The 27,497-nt window shown below is 35.5% G+C and overlaps 1 protein-coding gene across 4 annotated transcripts in view; it reads right to left on the bottom strand.

The window, feature by feature from the left end:
- FBXO11 (F-box protein 11) overlaps nucleotides 1-27,497 on the bottom strand; it is a 112,618-nt gene that overhangs the window by 1,350 nt on the left and 83,771 nt on the right. For 2 of the 4 annotated variants that reach the window (XM_005212593.5, XM_059891127.1), the window contains exons 2-22: nucleotides 27,069-27,196; nucleotides 26,851-26,935; nucleotides 26,295-26,439; nucleotides 22,315-22,444; nucleotides 20,979-21,062; nucleotides 20,752-20,884; nucleotides 19,556-19,662; nucleotides 19,359-19,470; nucleotides 19,171-19,277; nucleotides 18,949-19,086; nucleotides 10,098-10,315; nucleotides 8,413-8,498; nucleotides 7,435-7,529; nucleotides 6,342-6,464; nucleotides 6,172-6,257; nucleotides 5,385-5,461; nucleotides 5,143-5,286; nucleotides 2,040-2,150; nucleotides 1,173-1,280; nucleotides 750-858; nucleotides 83-181 (exon numbers count right to left, since the gene is read on the bottom strand). In XM_005212593.5, coding sequence (XP_005212650.1) covers nucleotides 83-181; nucleotides 750-858; nucleotides 1,173-1,280; nucleotides 2,040-2,150; nucleotides 5,143-5,286; nucleotides 5,385-5,461; nucleotides 6,172-6,257; nucleotides 6,342-6,464; nucleotides 7,435-7,529; nucleotides 8,413-8,498; nucleotides 10,098-10,315; nucleotides 18,949-19,086; nucleotides 19,171-19,277; nucleotides 19,359-19,470; nucleotides 19,556-19,662; nucleotides 20,752-20,884; nucleotides 20,979-21,062; nucleotides 22,315-22,444; nucleotides 26,295-26,439; nucleotides 26,851-26,935; nucleotides 27,069-27,196 — 2,425 coding nt within the window. 4 annotated transcript variants of the gene reach the window in all.

Below are 27,497 nucleotides of genomic sequence, written 5' to 3' on the forward strand. Positions count from 1 at the left end.
AACAAAATATGAAAACCCAAAGATTAGGAAAGTGAGGAGAGGAAAACAATTGAGTAATACAGCAAGTGTGCTACATACATACCTATCATGTCTAATAAATTCTACGTCATGTCCCTGATGGCACTTCTTAATGCAGTTCACACATATGGCGTTTCGATCTGTGGTGTTACAAGTGTGACATCTACAAAACAAAAGCTTACATTATTTTCCTCGATCATCTTATTTATTCAGAATACTGCAATCTGTTATATATTACCCTATGACCTTTGGCTTTTAAGACGACCAAATTTTTTTTTGTGGTTCTAGTCTAGTTCTGAAAAGAGACTTCAATGGAATATAGCATTTTCCTATTTTGTGTCTCCCAAGGAAAACAAGTAGCTACCTTTATTGAATCAATATGGGGGAGAGAGGAATTAAAACCACTCATGTTAGCTAGGATATAAGGAATACTTAATGACAGTCTAGGAAAACAATATAAATGTTTTACATTTTCAGTGGTATCTATAGTTAGTACAGTACCTCATTTTCCCACATTTTATGGTCTCAAACACAGGATCCTCCAAGAAGACCGATCACAACTTAATGTGGACAGCTAATAATTTTCAGTTACATTCTATTAGCAAATACCCAGTTTACTTTCTTTTAGCTCATATACTTAAGGGAAAGCTAAAAATGTTGAGTTCTTGTCAGTTAAGGAGAGAAAACCTTGGTACCTCTCCTTTTTTAAGACAAATAACTGAGAAATATACCTGTAGAAATCATGCATGGGATAGCTGGTATAACTTGATATTTTATATAAACACTGGCCTCTACTAACAGCCTTTTCTATGGCGTCTTGATTGTTCATTATTTTGTTATCTGTAATAAAAGAAAAAAGTAATATTGTATAGTATGAAGACGTAAGATAGAGTTTAAGAGCTTTAAAAGAGGCTAATCAATGAAGTAAAAAAAAAAAACTGGCTAGGGATAGAAATGAGTTTTCCTTGTATAAGGTACTCCCAACTATTGAGAATAAGTTGAAACAAAACTCTTTCAGAATACATCTCTTGAGTTGCTGGTTAACTACTGTACAGTGACAGAAGGAATTAAATTATTGGATAGCAATGACTTCTGATTATCTTCTCATGGCATATTTAGTGTACTTATAGGCAGAACACAAGATTCCAACATACCTTTCATTGTCACATTAACACCAGATGCTAAAAATAAGCCTCCAAATCGGTTGTTAAAAATTTGATTGCCTTCTAGTGTTGCAGTTGCATGATTTGTGATTTCAATACCTGAAGCAAAATTTACAAACAGCAGATGCATCACTTTATATAGTTTCTTAAAAGAAACCTGAAATATAGCAAATGTAGTAAAATAGTTCTTTTATATAAAAAGTATGTTAAATGTAGTAAACTGTGTATCAGTTCCTAACATCTAAAAAAGAGAAGCTTATTTGAATCACTTAGTTCTCTACCCCTGCTAAGGAAGGAATAATACAGATGGTTCATACTCTACTTTATTGATAATGACATTATTTTAAAATTTCTCTCCAACTAAGAAGATAGGACCCAGAAATATGTGTAGGAAGGAGCTAGATGGTTATTTGGAATTAAAGAGAAATTGTCTTTACTGGCAAAACGTTGAAATATATGCATAATACTTGAATTTTACTTACCAATATCTTTAAAAAAACATTATTTGTGAGGCCAGAGGGCTTGCATTTTATCTTTATTCCTAATGGTAGCCAGTAGTTACTCTATCCAATTAATGATTCTTAATTACTACTGAACTACAAGAACAATATTGTAAGTTTGGCTTAGAGTAGAAGAATCCAAAACTTGGGACTGTGTGAGCTCAGTCACTAAATCATGTCCAACTCTGCAACCTCATGGACTGAATCCAAAACTTGGATTAGGTGCTCTTAAAAGCAATTGTAAACAAGCATTCGGCCAACTTCCACAGCACACTGCACACCTTTAGTTATTAAGCAATGATATACCAAGAATCAATTTAATGTACAGCAAACAAGCTACAGGTAACAAAATACAAACCTGCAGCAAATCCATCAAATATTCTGTTTTTCCTCAAGACTGGATGACTATTAGTGCTGATTAGAACACCTGCTTGAGCATTCCTGAAAATATCATTTTCTTCAAGGAGACCTATAATGAAATATTTCCCCAGGTTAGGGCTAATCCACATAGCAAATTTTACTGTCTTTTTGGTGGTATTTAGGTTTTCTTTTAGTTTCTTATTAACTGGACTATAAAATTCATAGGACTAGTTTTTCAACTGAAAGTTTGTTTAGTAATTCACAAATACTTAAAGTAGAATTTAAACAATAATTTTAAAATTAGCAGATAACCATTCTAACCAATAAACTGGAAGTCCCATGGTTGCAAGGATCATGTATAGCTTACCACTGCATCACCAGTGCCCAGGCACAAGGCATAAAGCTGATTCTTACTCAACACTGCTGAATTAATTCCTTTGAAGTATTTTAGGATCTTTGCATTCTCCATGCTTTAGATTCAAGCCCCAATTCTTTCTAGCCACTATCAGCATTCCTTGATCAGTTTTCTTTACTTTGGTCTCTATTCTGCTATTGTTTTCCCAAGTTTCCTACAACTCTATCATATCCCTTTATCAATATAAAAAACTTACAGAATAAAGTTTAAAATTTAACTTGCTGTTTACAGTCTTTCAAAATATTCCCCCAACCTACCCCTCTTGTTTCACTACATTACTTACACTTTGTAATGTGTAAGTAATAAAAAATGTAAAAGTAATAAAAGTAAAAAAGTAAAGTAATAAAAATGCTATACATTTTTATCTCTTGCCTTTGATTTATATTATTTCCTCTTTCTGCAGTGTCATAGTCTTTCTTCTTAATGTCACTTCCTCTGGGAGGTTTTTGGTTTTCCTCTATCAAATTAATTATTCTCTCTTCTGGGATGATAACAGTGATTAAGAGTAGACTGAGGAATCAGACTTCATGCCTTCAAATACTGACTTAGCCACTTCCAAACTCTGGGCAAATTACTTCTCTTTATTTCAATTTCCTTATCAGTAAAATAGGCATAATAGTACCTACCACAATAGGGTTATTACGAGGATTAGTTAATACATGTAAAAGTACACAGTACTAAATAAGTATTAACATGACTCCTATAAAACCTACTTATGTACACTGAATCATATTTAGTTATGTACTAGCGTTTCTCTGCTCCCTAAAGACATGAAATGCTTTTATTTCTGTACACATCTGATCTGTCTGTAATTGTTAAGTATTAACCTGTAAATTCCTTTTCTCCTAGAAAAGACTACTCCAAGTGCCTGAGTGCATGCATGCTAAGTCACTTCAGTTGTGTCCAACTCTTTGTGACCCCACGGACTGTAGCCCACCAGGCCCCTCTGTCCATGGGATTCTCCAGGCAAGAATACTGGAGTGGGTTGCCATGCCCTCCTCCAGGGGATCTTCTCGACCCATGTATCAAACACGTGTCTCCTTGACTCGTGCACTGCAGGTAGATTCTTTATACCACTAAGCCACAGGAGAAGCCTGACTATTCCAAGATCCTACCTCTAATCTTGCAGATGTCCACTATAGGCTCCTCAAGTACTATTGCTAAGGTCTAGTCCAAACTACTGCGTACATACAAAGCCTTTTCATTATACTGCATATATAAAAATAAAACCTTTAACGATTTGGGCCCTGGCCCTGTTCCAGCCTCAACTTTCAGATCTCTTGCCTTACTAAACCACTGTTTCCTTTTAGACTGTAGCTTACCACGTGCCACTCCATTAGACCATAAACTTTCTGGATGTAGTACTGTTTTATATTCACCATTTTATCTTCAGTATCTGTATCACAGTGTTAGGCACAGGTATGTTCAATTAATAAGTATGCTACTGGTAAGTCGCTTCAGTTGTGTCCGACTCTGTGCGACCCCAGAGACGGCTGCCCATCAGGCTCCCCCGTCCCTGGGATTCTCCAGGCAAGAATACTGGAGTGGGTTCCCATTTCCTTCTCCAATGCATGAGAGTGAAAAGTAAAAGTGAAGTCACTCAGTCGTGTCCGACTCCTGACCCCATGGACTGCAGCCCACCAGGCTCCTCCGTCCATGGGATTTGCCAGGCAAGAGTACTGAGTGGGGTGCCATTGCCCTCTCCAAATTAGTAAGTATATACTAGAACAAATGAAAGAGTGAAATAATTACTTTCTATACCAGAATGGGCTTCAAACCCCTACCCCTCATCTTACCAGTAAATACTCATTTTTTCAAGACACAGTTCAAGAGTGCTTTTACTCCAGAACCTTTTCCAACACCTTACAAATAAAACCAACAATTCTGTACTGTGTTTCCTCATTGTATCTAATAAAGAATCCTATCAGAGGATTACATCATTTACTGAACTACTAGATTATAAGCTTCTTGAGAGTCTTTATCATTGATGGAATCATGCTGCTTGGTGGTAGCAGTAAATTTTGTTGATTAAGTCTTGTTATGTTAGAGTAATTACTAGCTAATCTTCTATACAAGGTATGTATGATGTTGGGTTACTGATATTTCAGGAATGGTGATAATCTGCATTCGATAGTCTCTGAACAAAATGAACTGGCAAGAGGCAGGGACTGTAAGCTTTTGCCTCAATGCAAAGTTGATTTGACATTTATGGATACCAAACTGAGCACATCTTGGCTTCAATAATTCAATTCTCCAACAAAGATGGTTGTGAACAGGTACAAATAAGCAATACTTACTGACTACAGACATTTTTATATATTTACAGATCAATTAATTTTTCACATCTAGTTCTATAACTTGACTTTAAAATTTATTATAATCATATCACTATTCTGGATAATAAAAAGCCCAGAGAGGGGGTGTAAACAAATTCTGCTACCTTAAAAAAGCCTTACAAAAAAAGCCTTAAAAAAGCGGCACAAAGTAGCTATAACAGGAGAAGGAAAATTCTGCAAACATGTCTCCTTTAACTCTAGGCACTAACCTCCTAAGCCATCTCAAGATTTAATAAGAACGACCGTGATTCCTTCACAATGACATTAACTGGCAATGTCACTGATCATTAAAGATATGGAAGAATAATGGAAAACTGGGTTTTTAACTAATGCAAACTTAACAACAATACCTCGACCCCCATTAAATATACAGATGCCACCATCTCTTCCATCATGGATTTTATTTCTTCTTAGTGTAGGATTACTATCTGTCTTAATCCAGACTCCAGCCATTGCATTGTCAAATATTTCATTGTCTTCTATACAGCCTAGACCTATAAATGGAAAATTTTAGGTTATGTTATTTAGAAAGTATATTTCTAAAGACAATATCACTGAAAAAAAAAAAAAAAAGGTAAAAGATTAAACATACCAGAATTATAAACTAGAATTCCACCATTCTGTCCTCCCCAGATTTTGTTGCGCCTAATTTTGGGGTTGCTTCCAGTCCTATGGATAGAATAGAAAGTAATGCCATCTCATTGCTTCTGCTCCCACATCCCATGTTAACAGTAAGAAAACCCACAATAATCACTTTAAGAATTAACAACATAATTAAACATCACCTTCAAGATACTCTGAGAAGTCTGTCAGTGAGGAAACGGGCTTAATTTTGCGTAATTCTATCTTCCCACCGAACAGACTTAGCTATAGATTATTACTACAGAGTCTCCTAATACGTAAACTAAACTGAGGATGTTAGATTAAGTAACATTTATTATTATATGCTCCCCTCATATGTAAAATAAAATATGATCAGGACTACTGCAATTCCAAAAACTGGTAAAATACAAGAAAGAAGGATTTAAAGCCTAATAATTTTGCAGAATGAGCATAAAAACAGAAGCTCCCATTTAATAAGTACCTATGACATGTAGGTACCTTACAAGTATTTTTACATAGCTTTCCACTCTCCAATATGATAGAGTACACTGATAGCTGATAAGGACTGTCACACCAGATGACACAACAGTGGAAATGAGCTCTTACGGCATATGTGCCATTCAGCCAAAACTTACACACAATTTAAGCCAAGAGTATGAACACACATACAAAAGGAGGAATAAAAATTGAGCATTTAATAACTAGGTAATTTTTTCTATTTACCCTACACACTCACAATTCCCTCCCCGAAGAAAGCCAAATGTGAAAACATTTACCTTATCTGAACCCCTGAATACATATGATTATAAATATCATTGTCCTCTAGTACTCCATGTCCATTGTCATAAAAATAAACACCAACCTAAAATTAATAAAGATTTTTTTCAAATTAAAAAATGTGTTTATAAAACAATAATTTCCCATACTAAGTCAAACATAACCTTACCTGCTTGCCACTATGTATCCTGTTTCTTCTCAGTACTGGAGTGCTGCCAGTTGTCACCCAGACTCCGGCCAGAGTATTACTATAGACTTCATTCTCTTCTATTACGCCTTGTCCTTTCTCATGCTAAATAAAAGTTATTGACTATAATAGGTATCTTGTATAAGCCAAGTAATTTACAGTATAGTCTACCTTTTGAGACAAATTATGACCAAAAAAAAAAAAAAAGAGCTAACTGGTAACATTCTCTTACCTAGTCTTTACCTGAGTTTAAGCTCAAAGGTTTTATACTGTCCTTTGTGTATTTTTGTATTTTTAAATCTATTATGGTAAGAATAGTAGCACTGGATTTTCTTATCTCATTCTAAGATATAAAACAAACCAAAGTTCTCTCACTTAGGAAGTTAATAATTATTTCAACCTATCACTGGTTCAAAACAAGGTTCAAGTTACTAACATTTTTATTTTTAGTAGAAGATTTAAGACATGAACATTTCTAGAACTAGGAATAAAAATTAGACTCACACCTGGCATCACACAAGGACCTTTCTGAAATTCTCTACATTTTCTTACTCTAATAACAGTGTCAGATACTATGATGACAGAAGACACAGGACGAATACACTAATACATAGGTTTTTAAATTTTGTAAGATGCTTAATTATGTTTCAACATCATGTCAAATGTCTGGCTTTTTCAGAAGATAAAAATATTCAAGTCTAGTATTACTAATACTCAGTGATATTATGATTTTAATTAATAGTTTTGGAAAATCTCAGAGACTCATACAGTAATCACACTGGCCAAATTCTAGTGTAACAAATATAACTCAGACTACCAACCATTTGTTGTATGCATTCAGCCCATACTGCCATTATAATTAGATATTTCAATAAAAAGGTGTATCTCCTATGCTTAAATTTAGTCAGTTGACAAAATTATAGAGCACTACACACAAAATATTACATCATTCATACACTGGGAGAGAGAAAAAGTTGAATATGGCCTACTTACAGGTAGACATAATTTTGTACTTTCTTTCTTTTCTACCCCGACTTTAATTCATGAAGTTCTAGAACTGTATGTATTAACTTACCACATAAATTCCACCATGCTGGCCATCATGAATTTTGTTATGTCGAACAATTGGACAACTGTTTGTCCTAATCTGAATTCCTGCTAATGCATTGCCTATTTAAAAATAAAAGTTACAATATCAACATATGGAGCCTAATGGAACATAGTAAGAGCGCAATTCTGTGAAATATGTCATATTCAGAAAGACACTTATGATCCATGAACATTTCAGAACAAAACTAAGGGAACTAGGAGTGTAAGAAGATGCAGAAGGATTGCAGGCAGTCTAAGAATAGTGGTTACGACCAGAGATGCTGGAGCCAGGCTGTTAAGTTTTGACTCCCAGGAATTTGAGGCTGTTAAGTTTTGACTCCCAGGAATTTGACTTATTTCCTATGTGACTTTGATTAAGCTGCTTAAACCTCTTTGTACCTTTGTTTCCTGACCAGTAAGTGGGGGATATTTAATAGTGCCTACTTCACAGGGTTGATGTAAATATTATATGACTTAATTCAAGTAAGGTACTCAAAAAAGTACCTAGCAATCAGTAAAATTATGTGTATTATCCAGTAAGTATTAGCAAAAGAGGACACCCAGGAACATATCAGTGTCTAGCACACAGATACCTAATAATTGTTTGCTGAATTAATACCTCAAAAGTTTTAATGAGGAGTATTTTCCCTTTCTAATTAGTACCAAAGTGTATTAAACTACCACAGAAATTGCTAAACAATGGAGTGAATTGAGGGAACTGCAGATACTCTGTGAGAATAGGGTCTTAGTTTTATTTTCATCCCTAGTATGTAGAACAGTGCCTAATACATCGTAGATACTCAGTAAATGTTTGTTAAGTGAATAAATGTCACAGAATAATCTTTATTGAGAATTTAAAGAACCTAGATCAGTTCTCCTATTCAGAAGGTTTCAAAATGGTCCATTTACTAATGACAGGAACACAGGCCAGGTTCTAAAATTTTATAGAACAAAATACATTTACCATAAATGTCATTTCCTTCAATAAGGCCTCGTCCATCACCGAAGATGTAAACTCCACCTTGATTTCCATTAAATATAGAATTCCCCCTGTAATCATGTGGGGAAATAAAAAACACACAAAAGAATCTATTCAGAAAAGCTTGCTTGTTTTATTAAAAGCCCAGCCATGTTCACGTGACCTTAGAAAATTATTTAACTTCTACGAGCCTCAGCTTCCTAATTTATGAAATGAGAAACTAGATGATTTCCTTTTAATTCTAAGACTTAAAGCTTTGGAAAAGCCATCTAGTATTTGAGATGCTGGCACCCCACTCCAGCTTTCTTGTCTGGAGAATCCCATGGACGGAGGAGCCTGGTGGGTTACAGTCCATGGGGTCGCTCAGAGTCAGACATGACTGAGCGACTTCACTTTCACGCACTGGAGAAGGAAATGGCAACCCACTCCAGTGTTCTTGCCTGGAGAATCCCAGGGACAGGGGAGCCTGGTGGGCTGCCGTCTGTGGGGTCCACAGAGTTGGGCACGACTGAAGTGACTTAGCAGCAGCAGTAGCAGCATTCTTAGAAATTCCCCTCAAAAGTGCTAATTCAGGGAACTCCCAGACAGTCCAGTGGTTAGGACACTACACTTCCACTTCAGAGGGCCCAGGTCTGATCTCTGGTCAGAGAACTAGGATCCCACAAGAAGCGAGGTCAAAGGAAACAATAACACAACTTATTAAAATTTACAAAAGAGGAGCTAATCCATTTAAAAGAACTTTTCTTAGCTCATCTACAAGCATTTGTTGAATAGTAATTAAGATGGAAATCACACAATCAACTTTCATAAAGCCAGTGGAAAACAATTTTACAGAAATAATTCATGGTCATTGATTTCATTATCATAGCTCTGTTTTACAAGTCTTAGCCAATGCCTGTAAGACTGGATCTGTGGATTCCCCTGGTGGTCCAGTGGTTAAAAATCCACCTCCCAATGCAGGGGACATTGTAAGATTCCACAAGCAGTGGGGCAACTAAGCCCCTGTGCCACAAGTACTGAGCCCACGCTCTAGAGCTTGTGCTCTGAAACAAGAGGAGCCACTGTAACGAGAAGCCCACACACTGCAACTAGAGAGGAGACTCCACTCTCTGCCACTAGAGAAAGTCCACGTACACCAACAAAGACCCAGCAGAGCCAAAAATAAAATACATAATAATAAAAAAGACTGGATCTGTTTGTTTCCTTGCTGTGGCCAGAGGGAGTGTCAGGAACTGACAGCTTAAAGTTTTGACTCTTTTGTTATTCTTGGTCTCTTTGTCCAAATATCTTAAGAGATAATTAATAACCTAACTATCTGATCTCAGAAAGAAAAAGGACAAGACAGATCATTCAGATTCCAAGAGAAGATCACAGCCCTATTTACTCATCTATAATGAAGTTTGATGAATTTAAAATGAAAACCACAGCATTTGCAATTTTTCATAAAAAATAGAGGTTACATGGATGAGATCACTAATAAAAAACAAAACACCGCAAAATAAATGCAATAGCTATGTTCATTCAGATGCACAGACTTTTATTAGGTAAATCTATCTTATAGTAATCAGGTGTCTAGGAAAAATAGAGTTAAAGCTAAGTATCTTAACTCTTTTTATAACATAAAACATAAAGTGAAAATATAATTCTCTTCCATAATTATATAGAAATACCTTATTGTTGGGTCACTATTTGAGGTAATCCATACACCTGCAAAGTTGTTTGCATAGATTTTATTCTCTATGAATTGTCCTCTTCCTTTTTCATGAACATATATTCCCCCAGTCTGCCCATGATGAATTTCACATCGAACCACTGTGGGGTTAGCATAAGCCTTTACTTCAAAGCCTGCTATCCGGTTTCTGTGTATGTTGCAGCTTTCAAAGTAACCCTGGAAAATACAGAAATTAAGCCTGAAGGTAAGGCTACTTTCCAAAAAGAAATGACATTAAAAAACCTTTTAAATGTATACCTCCAAATTAAGTATTAGAAACATTCAAGAGTTAAGAATGAAACAGAGACAGATATATACTAAATTTAAAATTATAAACATTTAAATGTTTTAAGCATTTCAGTTTAATTAATTTGAATTAATTAAATCCTCTAATTAATGTGAATATATTCAAAGCCAGGAAAGAAAAACAGGGAAAGATTTATTCAATAAACGCAAATAAATACCATTACCGAGTAAGAATACATATTCAACAAAAGGTTTAAGTATTAAAGAAAACCTTAAAAATGTCCCCAAAAAATCAACTATTAAAAAGCTGACCAAAGGACATAATCAGAGACTACAGTAAAAGACATAATAATGTTCATCTCAGCACAGTAAGAGAGAACTGACTCAAAATGTTGTGAAGATCTAGGCTCATGTTATACATGCTATCATGTTTAGTGAAAAGAACAGTATACACTGTACTTTAAGATAATATACATTCAATATGACTCAATTTTATTTGAAAAAACAAAACAACAACAACAACAAAAAACAAACCTGAAGGATAAAACAAGAATATGAGAGTGTGATTAAATGAATAGTGGTATTATGCATGCTTATTGTATCCTTTATGCTTCTCTAAATTTCTTAAACTTTCTACAATGGATATATGTTACTTATTTTCTAAAGATAATAAACATTACTGTAATACTGATATCTTAAATTCTAAGACCCAGTCAGACTGAATGTTAGAGGAAAAAATGAGAGAGTTAAATGACAGCACTCCTAGGAGTATGAAAGCCATTTCATACTCCTTGTCTACCTCCCTTCAAAAACTGAATGTGTTCCCCTCTCATTAAATTCCCTTTCACACTAAGTATTTTCTTATGCTACTTCCATGTACTATCTTGTGCTTAACTTGTTATATCCATTTTTACCAATTATAAGCTTCTGAAGAGAAAGGGTGCCTCTTTTACTAACTTCTGGAGCATCTATTTAAGATTTTACACATGGTAAGCACTCAAACATGACTTGATAAACTTTTTGCCAAATCTAGTAGAGGTTAAAACAGGATGTAATTCTGAGTATTGTAATATACTACATATTTAACTCTTTAAGAAAATGTCTGAGAATAACATTTAGAAGTAGTTTTCAAGTTTCATTTCCCACAAATAAAGTACAAATCACTTACAACTTATACCTGTTAACATATAGGTTATAAACTTACTCTTTTTAAAAAAATTGGGGGATTGCATCAAAAATAGTTCCTTAATACATGAAAAAATTTTTTCTTCTTTGATTTATATAAAAAAAAATTGGATCAACACCAGGTGTATACAGACTATTATGGCAAAACTGAGCATCAAAGAAACAACAATTGTGAAAGAGATTAAACTGAAAGAGATTAATGTCAGTTTGGAACAATTCAACATTTTGATGTTTTCATCATTGAGAAGGGAGCTCAACTTGTTTCTGTCAGGAGTTGAATGATATACCCTGAATGGTAAACTTGGGAAAGAATAAACTGAGTATGCTCAATTCAGCTTCACTCTTTTTCTCCCTCAAGTGAGCTGCCCTTAGGGGAATATACCTTCTTTACCATACCATGAACATTGCCTGTGACTAAGTAGATTAAGTGCATTTTATTCCAGGGTTCAGTTAAACAGACCCATTTAGTTCTCATTCTAAGTTATATCCTCCAATTTAACCTTTAAGGGAAATGAAGTTGATATTTTAACCTCCTTATGCTACTTCATAGCTTTGATTTCTTAATTTGCTCACAATGCAGCAGGAAAAGGTATGCTATTTACTGGGCTTCTATGAAGATTCCAGTGACAGGACACTGTCATGTTCCAGCTGTGCTAGTACAACATACAGTACTGCAAGTATACTTTGCTACAGTGTATCTACTAGAAAATTTTCAACTGCACGGTTGCTTTTTTGGCAACACCATACATACATCTTGCTGGATCTTAGTTCCCTGAACAAGGACTGAACCCAAGCCCTCAGCTGTGAAAGTGCATAATTCTATCCACTAGACCACCAGTGAATTACTTGTTTTCTTTAGGTTTTGATTTTGCACACTTAGGAGAGTCAACTAGGACCCACAAGTTTACTAAGGCAAACAGCAGTCCCTTTCTTTATTTTCCCTTGTCCAGAGGTCCCTATTTTCAATTCTTTTGACCGACTTTCATATTTTTAAGTGAAAATGCGTACTATCTTGAGTTTGCAGTTTTAGGTATTATGTGCTGATCTCCTATTACGAAAGATGAGATTTTGCTCTTCTACAATTATCTTGTTCTCTTTTGCTTAGACGTCCAGTGATAATTCTATCCTAAACTTGCTACTAGTTGTTTAAATCACTTTTTTTTTTTTTTGGTGGCTGCGAGGCCCAGCTTGCAGGGACTCCCTGTCGGAAGACCAGGGATAGATCCCATGCACTTGTCAGTGAAAGCCTGGAGTACTAACCAGTTGACTGCCAGGGAATTTCTAATCATTTCTTTTTTTTTTTTTTTTTAATTTTTGGCTGTGCTGGGTCTTTGTTGCTGCGTGTGGGCTTTCTCAAGTTATGGTGAGCAGGGGCTACTCTCTACTTGCAGCACGTGGGCTTTCTTACTGCAGTGGCTTTTCCTGTTACAGAGCACAGGCTCTAGAGTGTGTGGGCTTCTGTAGTTGCAGCTCGCAGGCTCTAGAGTGTGGGCTCAGTAGTTGTGGCGCATGGGCTTCGTTGCCCCAAGGCATGTGGGATCTTCCTGGATTACGGATGGAAATGGTGTCCCCTGCATTGGCAGGTGGTTTCCTAACTATTGGACCACCAGGGAGGCCCCTCAATCACTTCTTAATATATTTGTATTCACATTAGGTTCTTCCTGAATATAAGCAATTTTAGAACCTGCTCTAATCTGAACTGGTTACCATGATCATAGGCACATGCTTATTTTACCACACTGTAATTTAAAGGTTAAAAATGTCTCCTAGTTCTATCAAAGATGGGAGTTATAATCTGTATCTTTTGTTTTAAGATAACTTTCAAGAAAAGAAAGTAGCAAAAAGTTTTTGAAAGAAAATTTTTTCTTCTTCATGCTCTTAGAATCTTTTACATTGCTACAACTGTGATTTTATTACAGTCAGGGCAACATTTGATTGACACACATAGTTTTATAATATCATAAGAAAACTAACCTACTGTTATGAATTGAAGGATTCAGTTAGTGTAATTTTGCTTTAAAATACATTTTAATGAAATGCATCTATTTTGTTAAGAAATGCCTTTAGTGCAAAATGGTGTAATGGACTCTAAGTAGTAAACGTAATTCTACTTTGCCTTTTAAGACGCAAACCATGAAAGCTCTAATATATATACAAAACTCCAAGGGCACAGACATTTTCCCAGACTATTCCTTATTATAAAAGGATTTATTTCCCTACCAGAAGATACCAGATTGCTAACAGCTTCTTCTATATTCTAAAATAAAAGCTTGTTAACTTTTCAGCACAAGCATTTCTAAATCTTTGATATATGTCCTTAAAAATGATCATTCTACCAAGCTAAAAAAATTAACATTGATTAATAGAAGGTGAGATTAAATATTTTTTCATTAAAATTTTTTGAATTGAAAGTCTTTATTAAAGATGGCAGAATGAAAGGCATTCAAGAGTTCCTCTTAAACTCTCCAGATAAAAGGAATGAATAAAAAGAAAAATATGTTATCTTCATTGAAATAAATGTCTACAATCCCAAACTATACTCTATCAAACACTTGCCTAATACTGTGATATCTGGATAAGGAAGACAAAGGTGAGAGCTACCTTTAGCAAGGTATGTTTCCCCAAGTAACTGTTTTAATAAGCAAGCATAACCAATGATCTACTAAGTAGTGACATCTAGTGTCATGAACAGAACACAGGAGAGGAAGGAAAATAATCCCACAGTAATATTTTCATAGAAATAATTTAGGCACAAGAAGAAAATCTGAAGACACACACTAATGTACAACTTCTATTATCTAAAACTTGCATTTTTTATCTAAAGAGGATTATCCAAAGTAAAAAGGAGCAGAGGAAAACCATACTTCAACATAGTTTTTGTCTCCTGTCAATCTATCATGAGTTAAATTCATAAACTTAGAATACGTATCTTGAAATTTTTATAACAATTTGCTACTGCTGTATTTTAATTTTACTTTATGAAAATAACACTCTGCAACAGACTGAATATTAAAACAAAAAACCACAAAGAATTGGGGAACTGTAGATGTTGACTGAAAAATTATTTTAGGAGTGAGAATGGCACTGTGGTTATGTAAAAGAAAAAGAAGGAATCCTACCTTTAAAAGAAAGATACATGCTGAAATGTTTACAGATGAGACGATGATATCTGAGATTTGCTTCAAAATAATTCAGAATAAAGAAGAGAATAAGCAATGTATGAGGAAGTACAGATGAAATAAAACTGACCATGAATTGAAAGTTTGAATACGGAGGGTGGATACATGGGAAATTCATTACAATATTGTCTCCAGTTTTATGTATGCAAGAAGGATTCCATAAAACAAAAACACATTAAAAAAATCAGATATAAAAACCATACTGGAAACAAAATAGAAAAAGAGACAAAGATATGTAGACATAGTAAAAGACACAGATTTGAGGAAATTACACAGAATCGCAGGTGGTGCTGGTGGTAAAGAACCCGCCTGCCAAAGCAGAAGACGTAGAGACGTGGGTTTGATCCCTGGGTCGGGAAGGTCCCCTGGAGGACGGCACTGCAACCCACTCCAGTATTCTTGCATGGAGAATCCCACAGACAGAGGAGCCTGGTAGGCTACAGTCCATGGGACTGCCAAGAGTCACACATGACTGAAGCAACTTAGCACAGCACAGAACAAAGGAAAAGAACGGAATAATATAGAACAACATAAGTAATAGAGAAGATAACTAAGTTTCTAAAGAAAGGAACATATGAAGCAGAAAAGTAGTAAAAAAACAAAACAAAACAAAACAAAAAACTATTAACATATAACAAAAAAATCACATGGATAACTTAAGTAGAAAAGCAAATCTCCATCAGAAAGGAAAAAACAAAAACAAAAACCCAGAATGATCTCCTCAGTCACCCTCAGTTCTAGAAATACAAAAATGACTACGCAATTCTGAGTGAACGAAAATAAAAAACTATATACTCAGCAAAGTTAAAAGGTTAATGGGTAGACATTTTCAAGTGGGAAGAATTCAAGCTACAATACCCATAAGCCTTTCTTTTAAAAATAAACAAAATCAAAATGGCTAGATGACAGAATAGCCATACCAAGAATGAATCAAAATAAAATCAGGAATGGAAAAACTGTGATAAAAGGACTGAAGGTTAATAAATATAAACACAGACCAATAACTGTAGGAATAGAAATGTTATAAAGCACTAAAGAAAAATAAGGATACAAATGATGGAGTACAGAGGTTTGAAATATAAAGTATTTTTTATAATTTTTCAAAAGTTTAAACATGCAGTTAATTATGACAAACTCTAGAACCATACCCTTTGAAATTCTAGGGATGTCTTTTATACAGGGCATGTAATATTTTAAAACATTAAGATTTAAAGAAATGTCAGAAATTCTTTCACCATTCATTCTTGCCAATATAGGAGTTTAAATTCTAAGCAGGTCATAGACAAGGAAGAGGAAAGACAATTTCAGAGAACAGTACAGAAACTAATTTAAATATTTACTCTGATGTTCTCTGAAGTTCTATTAAAAAACAAAGTCAAACTTTACCAATCATGGAAACCAACACAAAAAACACCTTAATAATAAAGAACATTCTACCAAAGGATTTTAAAGGATTGTATCACAATACTAAAATAGATGAGAGGCCCAAGATATGCTTTTATTCCCATCTTTTCCTTATAAGTCTATATAATTTATATATTTCCATTAAGGATTGATGAGATTTATATCTGTAGGATCGCCCAAGATTTGTTTTTTAAAAATTTATAAACTTGAATCTATATAATGTAAACTGTACTGGGACTGTGTGAAGAGTATACTATTTGATAAATTTTAGTAAGTGACCATCAACATTAGGTCTTTTAAAAATGAGGAAATTTACTCAGGTTAAAGTTATTTTGGTACCTCATATCATCTATGAATGAGACCAGAGGCATGCATAAATATGATACTTGAAACTGTATATGTAACTCTGGGGCAAAGTCTAAAGGCAATACAGGCAAATAAATACTAGCATAGTATAGTTTCATTACAAAAATATGAGTTCCATTTAGAATTCCATTTAAGAATTATTGCTAGGGCTTCCCTCATGATCCATGGGTTAAGACTTTGCTCTCCCAATGCAGTGGGCAGGGATCTAATCTCTGGTTGGGGAACTAAGATTCTGCAGGCCGCAGGTAGGGTGTGATTAAAAAAAAAAAAAAGAAAAAATTAGGGGGAAAAAAAATATTACCAACACAGGCCTCTAAGAGGGGGTAGATTCTTAAGACTTTTTTTTTTTTAAATAGCAGAAAGCATTTAATAGACAAGCACTTTTTATGTATTCTATTATTTAATCATCAAAGGTCTTTCAACATAGGCACTATTATCCTCTTACATAACTTTGTAGTCAGTGCTTGTAGAAATGGCTAGCATGTAATGGTAGCTGCACTGACTCAATAATTCTGCACAACAAAAGCCCCAAAGCTCAGCTTATGCCAAAAAAAGGATTTTGTTCTCAGACATCTAGGGGTAAACTAGTTGACCAGAGAGTTGGCTAAGTGACTGCTGATTTTTGCTGGGGACCAGCCGGACAAAGGCTGATCTAGACTGGCTTCCGTAATGTGAATCTGCTTCACACATCTTTCATCTTCCAACGGGCTACCCTGGGCATGTTCTCACGGTGACGACAGAGGTACATACCCAATTCAAGGCTCTGGACTGCATCTTGTTTGCTAACATCCAATTGACCAAAGCAAGTTGCATGGCTGAGCCCAGGGTCAAGGGCAAAGTGAGAGGACACTGCAAAATTATGTAGCAAAGAGTGTGCCCACAGGAAGGAGTGAAAAATTAGGACCATCATTGCCATCAACCACAGAACCCAATCCATGTGTGTTGTATAAATGAGCTAGTGCATGTCCAAGGCTCCGAGAAGTTAAGAGCTGAAGGTTACACAAAGCTATGCTTTGAACCCAGGCAGGATGAATTCTCTGAAGAGCCTTATGTTTTGATAGCCTCCATACTCCTGCTGCTGCTGCTAAGTCGCTTCAGTCGTGTCCGATTCTGTGCGACCCCATAGACGGCAGCCCACCAGGCTCCCCCGTCCCTGGGATTCTCCAGGCAAGAACACTGGAGTGGGGTGCATTTCCTTCTCCAATGCATGAAAGTGAAAAGTGAAAGTGAAGTCACTCAGTCGTATCCGACTCTTAGCGACCCCATGGACTGCGGCTGAGAGCCTCCAATTTCCAAACTCCCCTCTTTCCTACTCCTTGGGAAAAAAGAACTACAATTTGCAAAAAAAAAAAAAAGTCAACTTTTAAATTCTAGCTGGAGAAGGACAAGTGGTCATCTCCACTGTGCTTTCTTATTTACAGGCCCAAACTATACAGCATGAGTTTTAAGTGAACTGTTTTTCTCAGGTTATAGTTATCCCAGGAATACAATGAACTGGGGGGGTCTATTAATAAAACTATTTACATCTAACCAGAATGTAACAAAAGGGTACTCCTTCCTGGTCTACTTCAGTTTTAACAGAGTTTAGCAGACTTCTTTGAGGTCCAGTGGTTAAGACTCCGTACTTCCACTGAGGGAGTATGGGTTTGATACCTGGTAGGGGAATTAAGATGTTACATGCCACAAGTGGTGGGCAAAAAAAGGGTTCTGTGTTAGGGTTTTAGGCACAAACAGTTGAAAATAAACTTCCTTTGTTAATAGACAATTTTTCTACGTCCCAGTTCAATGTTCCAAAATTGTTTGATTATTACCACATAATTGCAATAAAACTTCATCATGCCCTTGTTACCACATTACAACCTCCTCTCCCATCCTGGACTCCCATCCTGGACATCCAACAACAAAAAATGTTGCCAATGCTGTCCTAGGATTTTAAAAAATTACTTCAACAAAAACTAGGTGTTAGGAATCCCCTAGCAGTCCAGTGGTTACGTTAGGACACCATGCTCTCACTGCTGAGGGCCCAGGTTCAGTCCCTGTTGGAGAACTAAGATTCTATAAGCTGTGCAGCATGGCACAAAACAAACAAAAAGCAACCTGCATTAAACTAACTTATGGTGCTTACTAAAAATGCATATACTGGGTGCCATCCTGAAAAATTCTGATTTATTGTATCTGGGTGATTTTTATTCATACTTACATTTGAGAACTACTGGATTAGACCTTACTCTCCCCAAAGATCGTATCAATTCTCTAAGGACTCCATCTTCTCTACATGTATGTAATGTTAGATTCAAGAATTTACAGAATTGATATTGCATACTCATTTCAATTTTTAATCTTCTTTTAGACTTATACTCTTCAATTCAGCAATTTGGAATTTAACTGATAAATTAGGATTTTTTTTTAATTAAGAATAAGTGTTCTTACCATGCCATGATCAAATGTGAACACACCAACGTCACGTCCATGATGAATATGATTCCGTCTAATAATTGGGTTTCCATGATTTTTAACCCAAATCCCAGCTAAAGCATTATTGGAAATTTCATTATCCTCATATATTCCCTACAACAATTAACCAGAAATAAACATTAGTACAGTTTAAAAAAAAAAACAGAAAAAGAAAAACCCCACAAAATTAAAAAATACCTGTGCATGATCTGTTATATAAAGTCCAACATTTTCACAGTCACTGATGTTACAGTGCTTGATAGTGGGACATGCTCCTTGACCACTAACACATACTGCAGAGCCAACTGTAAGAAAAACAATTTATTTAAAATTCTATTGGGCAACACAATGACTAGCTTATAATAAAACATAATGGGAACACTAACCTGTGCATGTACTTCGGATAATACAGTGATCAATAATAGGGCTACAATTTACTGTAATCTCTAAGCAGTGATGTGCATTGTGGTGTTGAGCAGATTTGTCATCAGGGTTAAACTGAAAAGTAGAAATTTTGTTTGAAATAAATAGCCACAGCGTTAAATATTTCCATATAGGTACTTAAAAATTTATAATTTCTTACCCTTATTGTCATGTATCCAACATAAGCATCTTCAGAACCTTCCATAAAAACAAAGGTTGAATCTCTAGTGTTTTCAATTATAACTTTGTCTGCTACTTTTCCAGGTGCTATGAAGAAAATATTTTAAAGCATATTACTTTCATGAGACAGATCAAAAAATTACTTTCTTAGTCAGTAAAAATACTCTGCCATAAAACTAATAATTCAATAGAACCCTTTCACAGTTTTAAATTGGGTAGTTCTTTTGGAGAGGGAACTTTAAAGGAACATTAGAATTGGGTAGACAGGACTAATACTCATTTTATCAAATAGATAACTTGTCATACTTAACACGGACATTATTTGAGCATCACTGTAACTCAAATTCATGTATAATAATACTTTTAATAGACTCAGCTACAAATAGTATTCAATACCAAATGCAATGGCATTAAAATGTGGGTTTCTTGTGGAAACCAAATCACTACCAGTAGCACCAGAAAACAACGTTCAGAGAGAAGAAAGAAGGGGATGGTGAGCGAGGAGAGAAAGAAAGAATCTTTATTTAAACTTATTTTCAGTACTGGTCTTGATTTGGAAAATAATGAAAATCAGTAGGCAAAATTTTTCTATACTCTCTCTCACTCTTCTTTGACGTGGAAATAGGGGAGGGAAGAAGAAAGGGCAGTAAACGCAAATCTCACTAACTAGTTAACAACTACTCGCTATTTTAAAATGGTCTTATACTACTGTATCCTTAAAAAAATCAAACAGCCCATAAATTTTCAAATAACTGATCAGTGCTCAACAAACATTCCATTTATTTTTAGAACTGTGACCATAAAAACAACTTTGAAACAGCATGGAAAGTATTTTAAAAGCACATTTCGTTTCATTAAAAACACAGCAATAAAAACATTAGCCTCTGTATTTTCAAATACAAGATAAAACAGATATTTTTTTCTCCTTATTAATTAAAGCAGTTGGACAAACTATTGGCATCAAGAATTATACACATTCCCCCAAGGGAAACATTTATAATTTCTGAACTCTAAAGTTTTCATTTCCATCATATAAAATATACATGACATTTCTAATTTTTTCCTACAATTAAGATATTATCAAGGTTCATCTGGATTTTAAGTAACCAGCATTTTTTAAAAATCCACCACATAAATAAAGTATTAAAATTCTAATGACAACACATTTCAAAATACCTGCACCAATCATGGTGATTGGAGATTCAATATATATCCATTCATCAGTATATATTCCAGAATGAACAAAGATAAGTCCATCAAAATGAGCTTCTTGTACCCCACCAAGGGCATCTTCAATTGTATCGTAGTACTAAAACAAACAAACAACCCCCCCGCAAAAACATGTCAGTAAAGAACTGTAAGATCATCATTTTAAATCTTAGAAAAAGACAAATCAAACATACCAACATGTTTTCTCTTCCTTTGTATCTTGCAGGGTTACTATAGAAATGTTCAGCAAATCCTGGCTTTACATGTGCGCCTTTATACTAAAACATCAAAAACACAAAAACAAAAAACTGACTACTAGTATAAACACTATAGTTTAGTTTAGTACTACATGAATTTTTAAATTTAATTTTTAAAAATAATTATTAGTCCAATTAATTTTCTGATGCATACTGCAATGTAAAATCTGGAACAGTTTATGACTCAGTAATATCAAGTAAGGACATGGTTTTTCAACCTCAGCACTACTGATAGTTTGTAACAGATTCTTTCTTGTAGGGGCTTATTCTGTGCATTGTAGGATGTTTAGTAGCATCTGCTTCCCTTGTGGCTCAGCTGGTAAAGAATCTGCCTGCAATGCAGGAGACCCGGGTTCGATTCCTAGGTCGGGGAGATCTGCTGGAGAAGGGATAGGCTACCGACTCCAGTATTCTTGGGCTTCCGTTGTGGCTCAACTGGTAAAGAATCTGCCTGCAATGCAGGAGACCTGGGTTTGATCCCTAGGTTGGGAAGATCCCCTGGAGAAGGGAAAGGCTACCCACTCCAGTATTCTGGCCTGGAGAATTCCATGGGCTACATAGTCCATGGAGTTGCAAAGAGCCAGACACGATTGAGTGACTTTCACTTTTCACTGGACTCTGACCACCAGGTATCAGAAGCAGTCTCTTCTCCAGTTGTGAAAACCAAAAATGTCTCCAGACACTGCCAAATATCCCCTGTGGAGCAAAATCACCCCTAGTTGAGTAGTTCACTATTCATAAAGGACCATATGAAAATGAAGCTAAATGTGACTACTGGACTACCAAGGGAATTTCGTGAAACTCTAAATAACTACTCAACAGTAATAATTTAAATATAAGTTGAAAGAGATCCACAGAAAGTATAACTGCTCTCAGGCTACTGATACTTACGACTACTGTTTAAATTTACGGCTACTGTTTAAATTATTAATAAATATGCCAGCAGTGAAAAGAACTGCTGATTCCTTTGCTGGCTGATAAATGTGTACTGACTTGAGAAACCTATTCTTTTTTTTTTGGCCATGCTGCGTGGCTTCTGGGACCTTAGTTTCCTGACCAGGAATTGAACCCCGGCCCTCAGTAGTGAAAGTGTGAAGTCGTAACTGCTGGACCACCAGGAAATTCCCGTGAAACCTATACTTGAATTTAAATTGTAAAAAAGAAACTTTTATAAAAATATATTTATAAATATATAAATATAATAAAACATTATATACTTAAACTTTTATTTAAAATATATATAAGATCAGTATTTTCCATTTATACTTCATACCAACTGCTGGAAACTCTCTTTCCATGGATTTGGGTGTTCATATTCTTCTGGATTAATCTGGTAGAATTTGCCAGGTTCAGGGTGCATCATAGGGCGGGTATACTCAAATACTTCCATGTATAATCGTTTCCTGGAGGGGGAAAGGGGTTTAAGATTTCTTCATAAAATATTTTTTAAACAACTACAAAAATTATTTGAGGCCTCAAAAACTTATAAGAATATGACAGAGCAGCATTGTAAATGTAAAAATAAAATTTTTGGCTAAAATAATATAACTGCATATAAAAAGTAAAGTAGTCCACCTAAAACAATGCATCAATTCTTTAAAATCTGATTGTTTAGTTAAAGGAAAATAAAAGCCACACACAATTATAATTTAAAAGGATTATTTTAAATAATGATGTTTCATGTATGTCTGATCGCAAATCATCAAATCTTAGGAGTGGAGTGATAGTTGACTATTATATAATTTCTTGTACAAAACAAATGTTTCTTCTTCTGCCCTTTTAACATTCCCTTTTTGCTTTCCAACACAAATATAATTTTCTTTCTTAAATTTAAAGTGTACCTTATTTTTAGTATCATAGAAGTAATACATATAGCTGCTGTAAAATACATAAAAGTATGAAAGAGATAACCTACTTTTAATATATTAACTATTAACAATTTACTGTATTTCTTTTCAGTCTTTTTAGCTACAGAGTTTCATTTATTACAATTGTGATAACATAAAATTTTTGTATTCTGCTTTCGTTTTTTATAACATGGCATATTCCCATGTTATTAAAAACTGTAAAGTTCACTGTTAATGACTATATCACAACCCTTAAAGTACCTATAACACTGTTTACTTTTAGTCCAATCCCTTATTGCTAGACTTTGATTATTTCTAGCTTTCTTCCACTATTAACTATTACGAAAAATTTGTACATAACGTAAATAAATTTTCAGAAGTGGAATTCCTGGGTCAAAGGGCACACATATTTCATGGTTCAAAAATACAACTGTCCAAACTCTTTTCTAAAAGTGATATAAAAAATCTACATTCTTACTGAACTATTAGCTATTTTAAATTAGACTTAGTTCTGTTTCTAAAAAGCAATGGAATGAAAAGCATTCTCCATAATCACTCAGTAGCTTTTAACTGACAAATAGAAGAAAAAGTACTTCCTTTATTGTTTTAAATAAAGAAAGTACTCAGATGGTGGCTCAGATGGTAAAGCATCTGCCTACAATGTGAACCTGGGAACCCAGAGACCTGGGTTCAATACCTGGGTTGGGAAGATCTCCTGGAGAAGGAAGTGGCAACTCACTCCAGTATTCTTGCCTGGAAAAACCCATGGACGGAGGAGCCTGATAGGCTACAGTCCATGGGGTCACAAAGAGTTGGACACGACTGAGCGACTTCACTTTCTTTCTTATAGTTTTAAAAACACTGCCTGGACTGATAACCAACATTTGTGATAAATAGGTAACTGGGAAAGGAGCAAAGGAAAGATATATCCATTTGAATGCAGAGTTCCAAAAAATAGCAAGGAGAGATAAGAAAGCCTTCCTCAGTGATCAGTGCAAAGAAATACAGGAAAACAACAGAATGGGAAAGACTAGAGATCTGTTCAAGAAAATTAAAGATACCAATGGAACATTTCATGCAAAGATGGACACAACAAAGGACAGAAATGGTATGGACCTAACAGAAGCAGAAGATATTATTAAGAGGTGGCAAGAATACACAGAAGAACTATACAAAAAAGATCTTCATGACCCAGATAACCATGATGGTGTGATCACTCATCTACAGCCAGACATCCTGGAAAGCAAAGTCAAGTGGGCCTTAGGAAGCATCACTACGAACAAAACTAGTGGAGGTGATGGAATTCCAGTTGAGCTATTTTAAATCCTAAAAGATGACGTTGTGAAAGTGCTGCACTCAATATGCCAGCATATCTGGAAAACTCAGCAGTGGCCACAGGACTGGAAAAGGTCATTTTCATTCCAATCCCAAAGAAAGGCTATGCCAAAGAATGTTCAAACTATTGCACAATTGTACTCATCTCACATGCTAGCAAAGTAATGCTCAAAATTCTCCAAGCCAGGCTTCAAAAGTATAAGAACCGTGAATTTCCAGATGTTCAAGCTGGATTTAGAAAAAGCAGAGGAACAAAGGCAGAGATCAAATTGCCAACATCAGCTGGATCATCGAAAAATCAAGAGTTCCATAAAAACATCTACTGCCTTATTGACTACACCAAAGCCTTTGACTCTGTGGATCACAACAAATTGGAAAATTCTTAAAGAGATGGGAATACCAGACCACCTGGCCTACCTCCTGAGAAATCTGTATGCAGGTCAAGAAGCATCAGTTAGAAGTGGACATGGAACAACAGACTGGTTCCAAATAGGAAAAGGAGTACGTCAAGGCAGTATACTGCCACCCTGCTTATTTAACTTATATACAGAGTTCATCATGCAAAATGCTGGGCTGGATAAAGCACAAGCGGGAATCAAGACTGATGGGAGAAATATCAATAACCTCAGATATGCCATTGATACCACTTTAATGGCAGAAAGCAAAGAGGACTCTTGATGAAGGTGAAAGAGAGCGAAAAACCTGGCTTAAAACTCAACACTGAAAAAATTAAGATCATGGAACCCAGTCCCATCACCTCATGGCAAACAGATGGGGAAACAATGGAAACAGTGAGAGACTTTATTTTGGGGAGCTTCAGATTGCAGCCATGAAATTAAAAGACGCTTACTCCTTGGAAGGAAAGTTATGACCAACCTAGACAGCATATTAAAAAGCAGAGACATTACTTTGCCAACAAAGGTCCATCTAGTCAAAGCTATGGTTTTTCCAGTAGTCATGTATGAATGTGAGAGTTGGACTATAAAGAAAGCTGAGTGCCGAAGAATTGATGGTTTTGAACTGTGGTGTTGGAGAAGCCTCTTGGGAGTCCCTTGAACTGCAAGGAGATCCAACCAGTTCATCTTAAAGGAGATCAGTCCTGGGTGTTCATTGGAAGGACTGATGTACTTTGGCCACCTGATGCGAAGAGCTGACTCATTTGAAAAGACCCCGATGCTGGGAAAGATTGAGGGCAGGAGGAGAAGGGGACGACAGAGGATGAGATGGTTGGATGGCATCACCGACTCAATGGACATGAGTTTGGGTAGGCTCTGGGAGTTGGTGTTGGACAGGGAGGCCTGGCATGCTGCGGTTCATGGGGTCGCAAAGAGTCGGACACGACTGAGCAACTAAACTGAACTGAAAATCACTGCTGATGGTGACTGCGGCCATGAAATTAAAAGATGCTTGCTGCTTGGAAAAAAAGCTATGACCAATCTAGACAGCATATTAAAAAGCAGAGACATTACTTTACCAACAAAGGTCCATCTAGTCAAAGCTATGGTTTTTCCAGTAGTCATGTATGAATGTGAGAGTTGGACTATAAAGAAAGCTGAGTGCCGAAGAATTGATGGTTTTGAACTGTGGTGTTGGAGAAGCCTCTTGGGAGTCCCTTGAACTGCAAGGAGATTCAACCAGTCAATCCTAAAGGAAATCAGTCCTAAATATTCATTGGAAGGACTGATGCTGAAGCTGAAACTCCAATACTTTGGCTACCTGATGGGAAGAACAGATTTACTGGAAAAGACCCTGATGCTGGAAAAGACTGAAGGCGAGAGAAGAAGGGGACGACAGAGGATGAGATGGTTGGATGGCAACACCGACGCAATGGACATGAATGAGTAGGCTCCAGGAGTTGGTGATGGACAGGGAAGCCTGGAGTGCTGCAATCCATAGGGTCGCAGGGTTGGACTCGACTGAGTGACTGAACTGAACTGGAATTTATAAGTATTCTAATTTTCTTCTATTTAACTGTAACCATCAACTCACACTCCAACCTTCCTACCATCCTTTAGCATTTGGGGCAGTAGGTAATATATCTCAAGATACTAAGAAATAAATTTTCACTTACCATAAAATTGGATCATTAGCAAGTTCACTGAAGCGTTTACACACACAAGCTGCTCTACAAAGATCCTGTTCCAGCAAATACGAGAAGATTTTTAGAACCACTTCATCTGGCAGTTTCTCCTGAAGATACTGTTCAGCAGGTGCTGCTATAAAAAGATTAACAAACAGAACATAATCTATCATGCTAGCAAAGACTTTCTCATTATTTAAAGAGCACAATTTTCATTTTGTTAAATGAAGAGCTTTTATTTTTTTATGACTATCATTTTATAAGCATGTGCTTTCAGAGATGACACGCATTTATTTTCTTTTCTCTTAACAGTATTCTTTTAGCTAGTATGTACCATTTCAGTAACTGGTTACAATAAATATACAAAAAAGATTTTTATACAACAATTACAGTCAAAGATGGAGAAGGTCAGGGTTCTCAGGTTTATTCTGTAATAACTGCTTTCTAAATCTCAAATGTGTAAATAAACATTTAATTTTAATTTTTTATCAAACAAAATTTAAAAGAACTATTTAATCCTATTCCTTAACTTTCTCAAAGGAAATACCTGATAGATCTTGTGATTTTCCAGAAACTCTTGCACGTTTTGCACGATGACCAAAAAAGTTTTCTGTAGTTGAAGTTGAAGCACCCTTGAAAAACAAAATGAAAACTAGTTAAGCAAATATTTTTACCCATAATCATTACTTCTAAAAAATGATGACAGTCCCGTCTGTTTCCTAACAATTCTTTCATTATACACAGAACAACAGACATTTAACCTACCTCCATACTGCTCTTGGTAGGACACGCTGTTCTTTTTGGCAAAAGAGTTTTCCTACGAAGTTGGTATGGACTATTTTGTGCACCAGGACCGGATTCTTCTGCAACCATATCTGCAGGTACATCATCATCTGTTATAAACAAAAATAATATGAAAATGACACCCATTTTTAAAGAAAAAGCCCTATGGATTCAGTAAATTTATAAAAAACTTTGTAATATATATTTTTTTGGGGGGGAGATAGTTTTTATACAAAATTCTAGTCATCTGGATAACCATTTGAGAAGTCTTGGATTTCTATTTCATTTCTTACTTCAAAATAAATTTCACAATGCTTACCTACAATAAAAATAAATAAATAAAATCATGAAAAGAAAAGAAAACTATTTTTTATAATGTGAAAGTGGGAAAGTCCTTTAAAGGTATGACAC

Source organism: Bos taurus, chromosome 11, assembly GCF_002263795.3.
Source record: "Bos taurus isolate L1 Dominette 01449 registration number 42190680 breed Hereford chromosome 11, ARS-UCD2.0, whole genome shotgun sequence".
Taxonomy (NCBI): Eukaryota; Metazoa; Chordata; class Mammalia; order Artiodactyla; family Bovidae; genus Bos; species Bos taurus.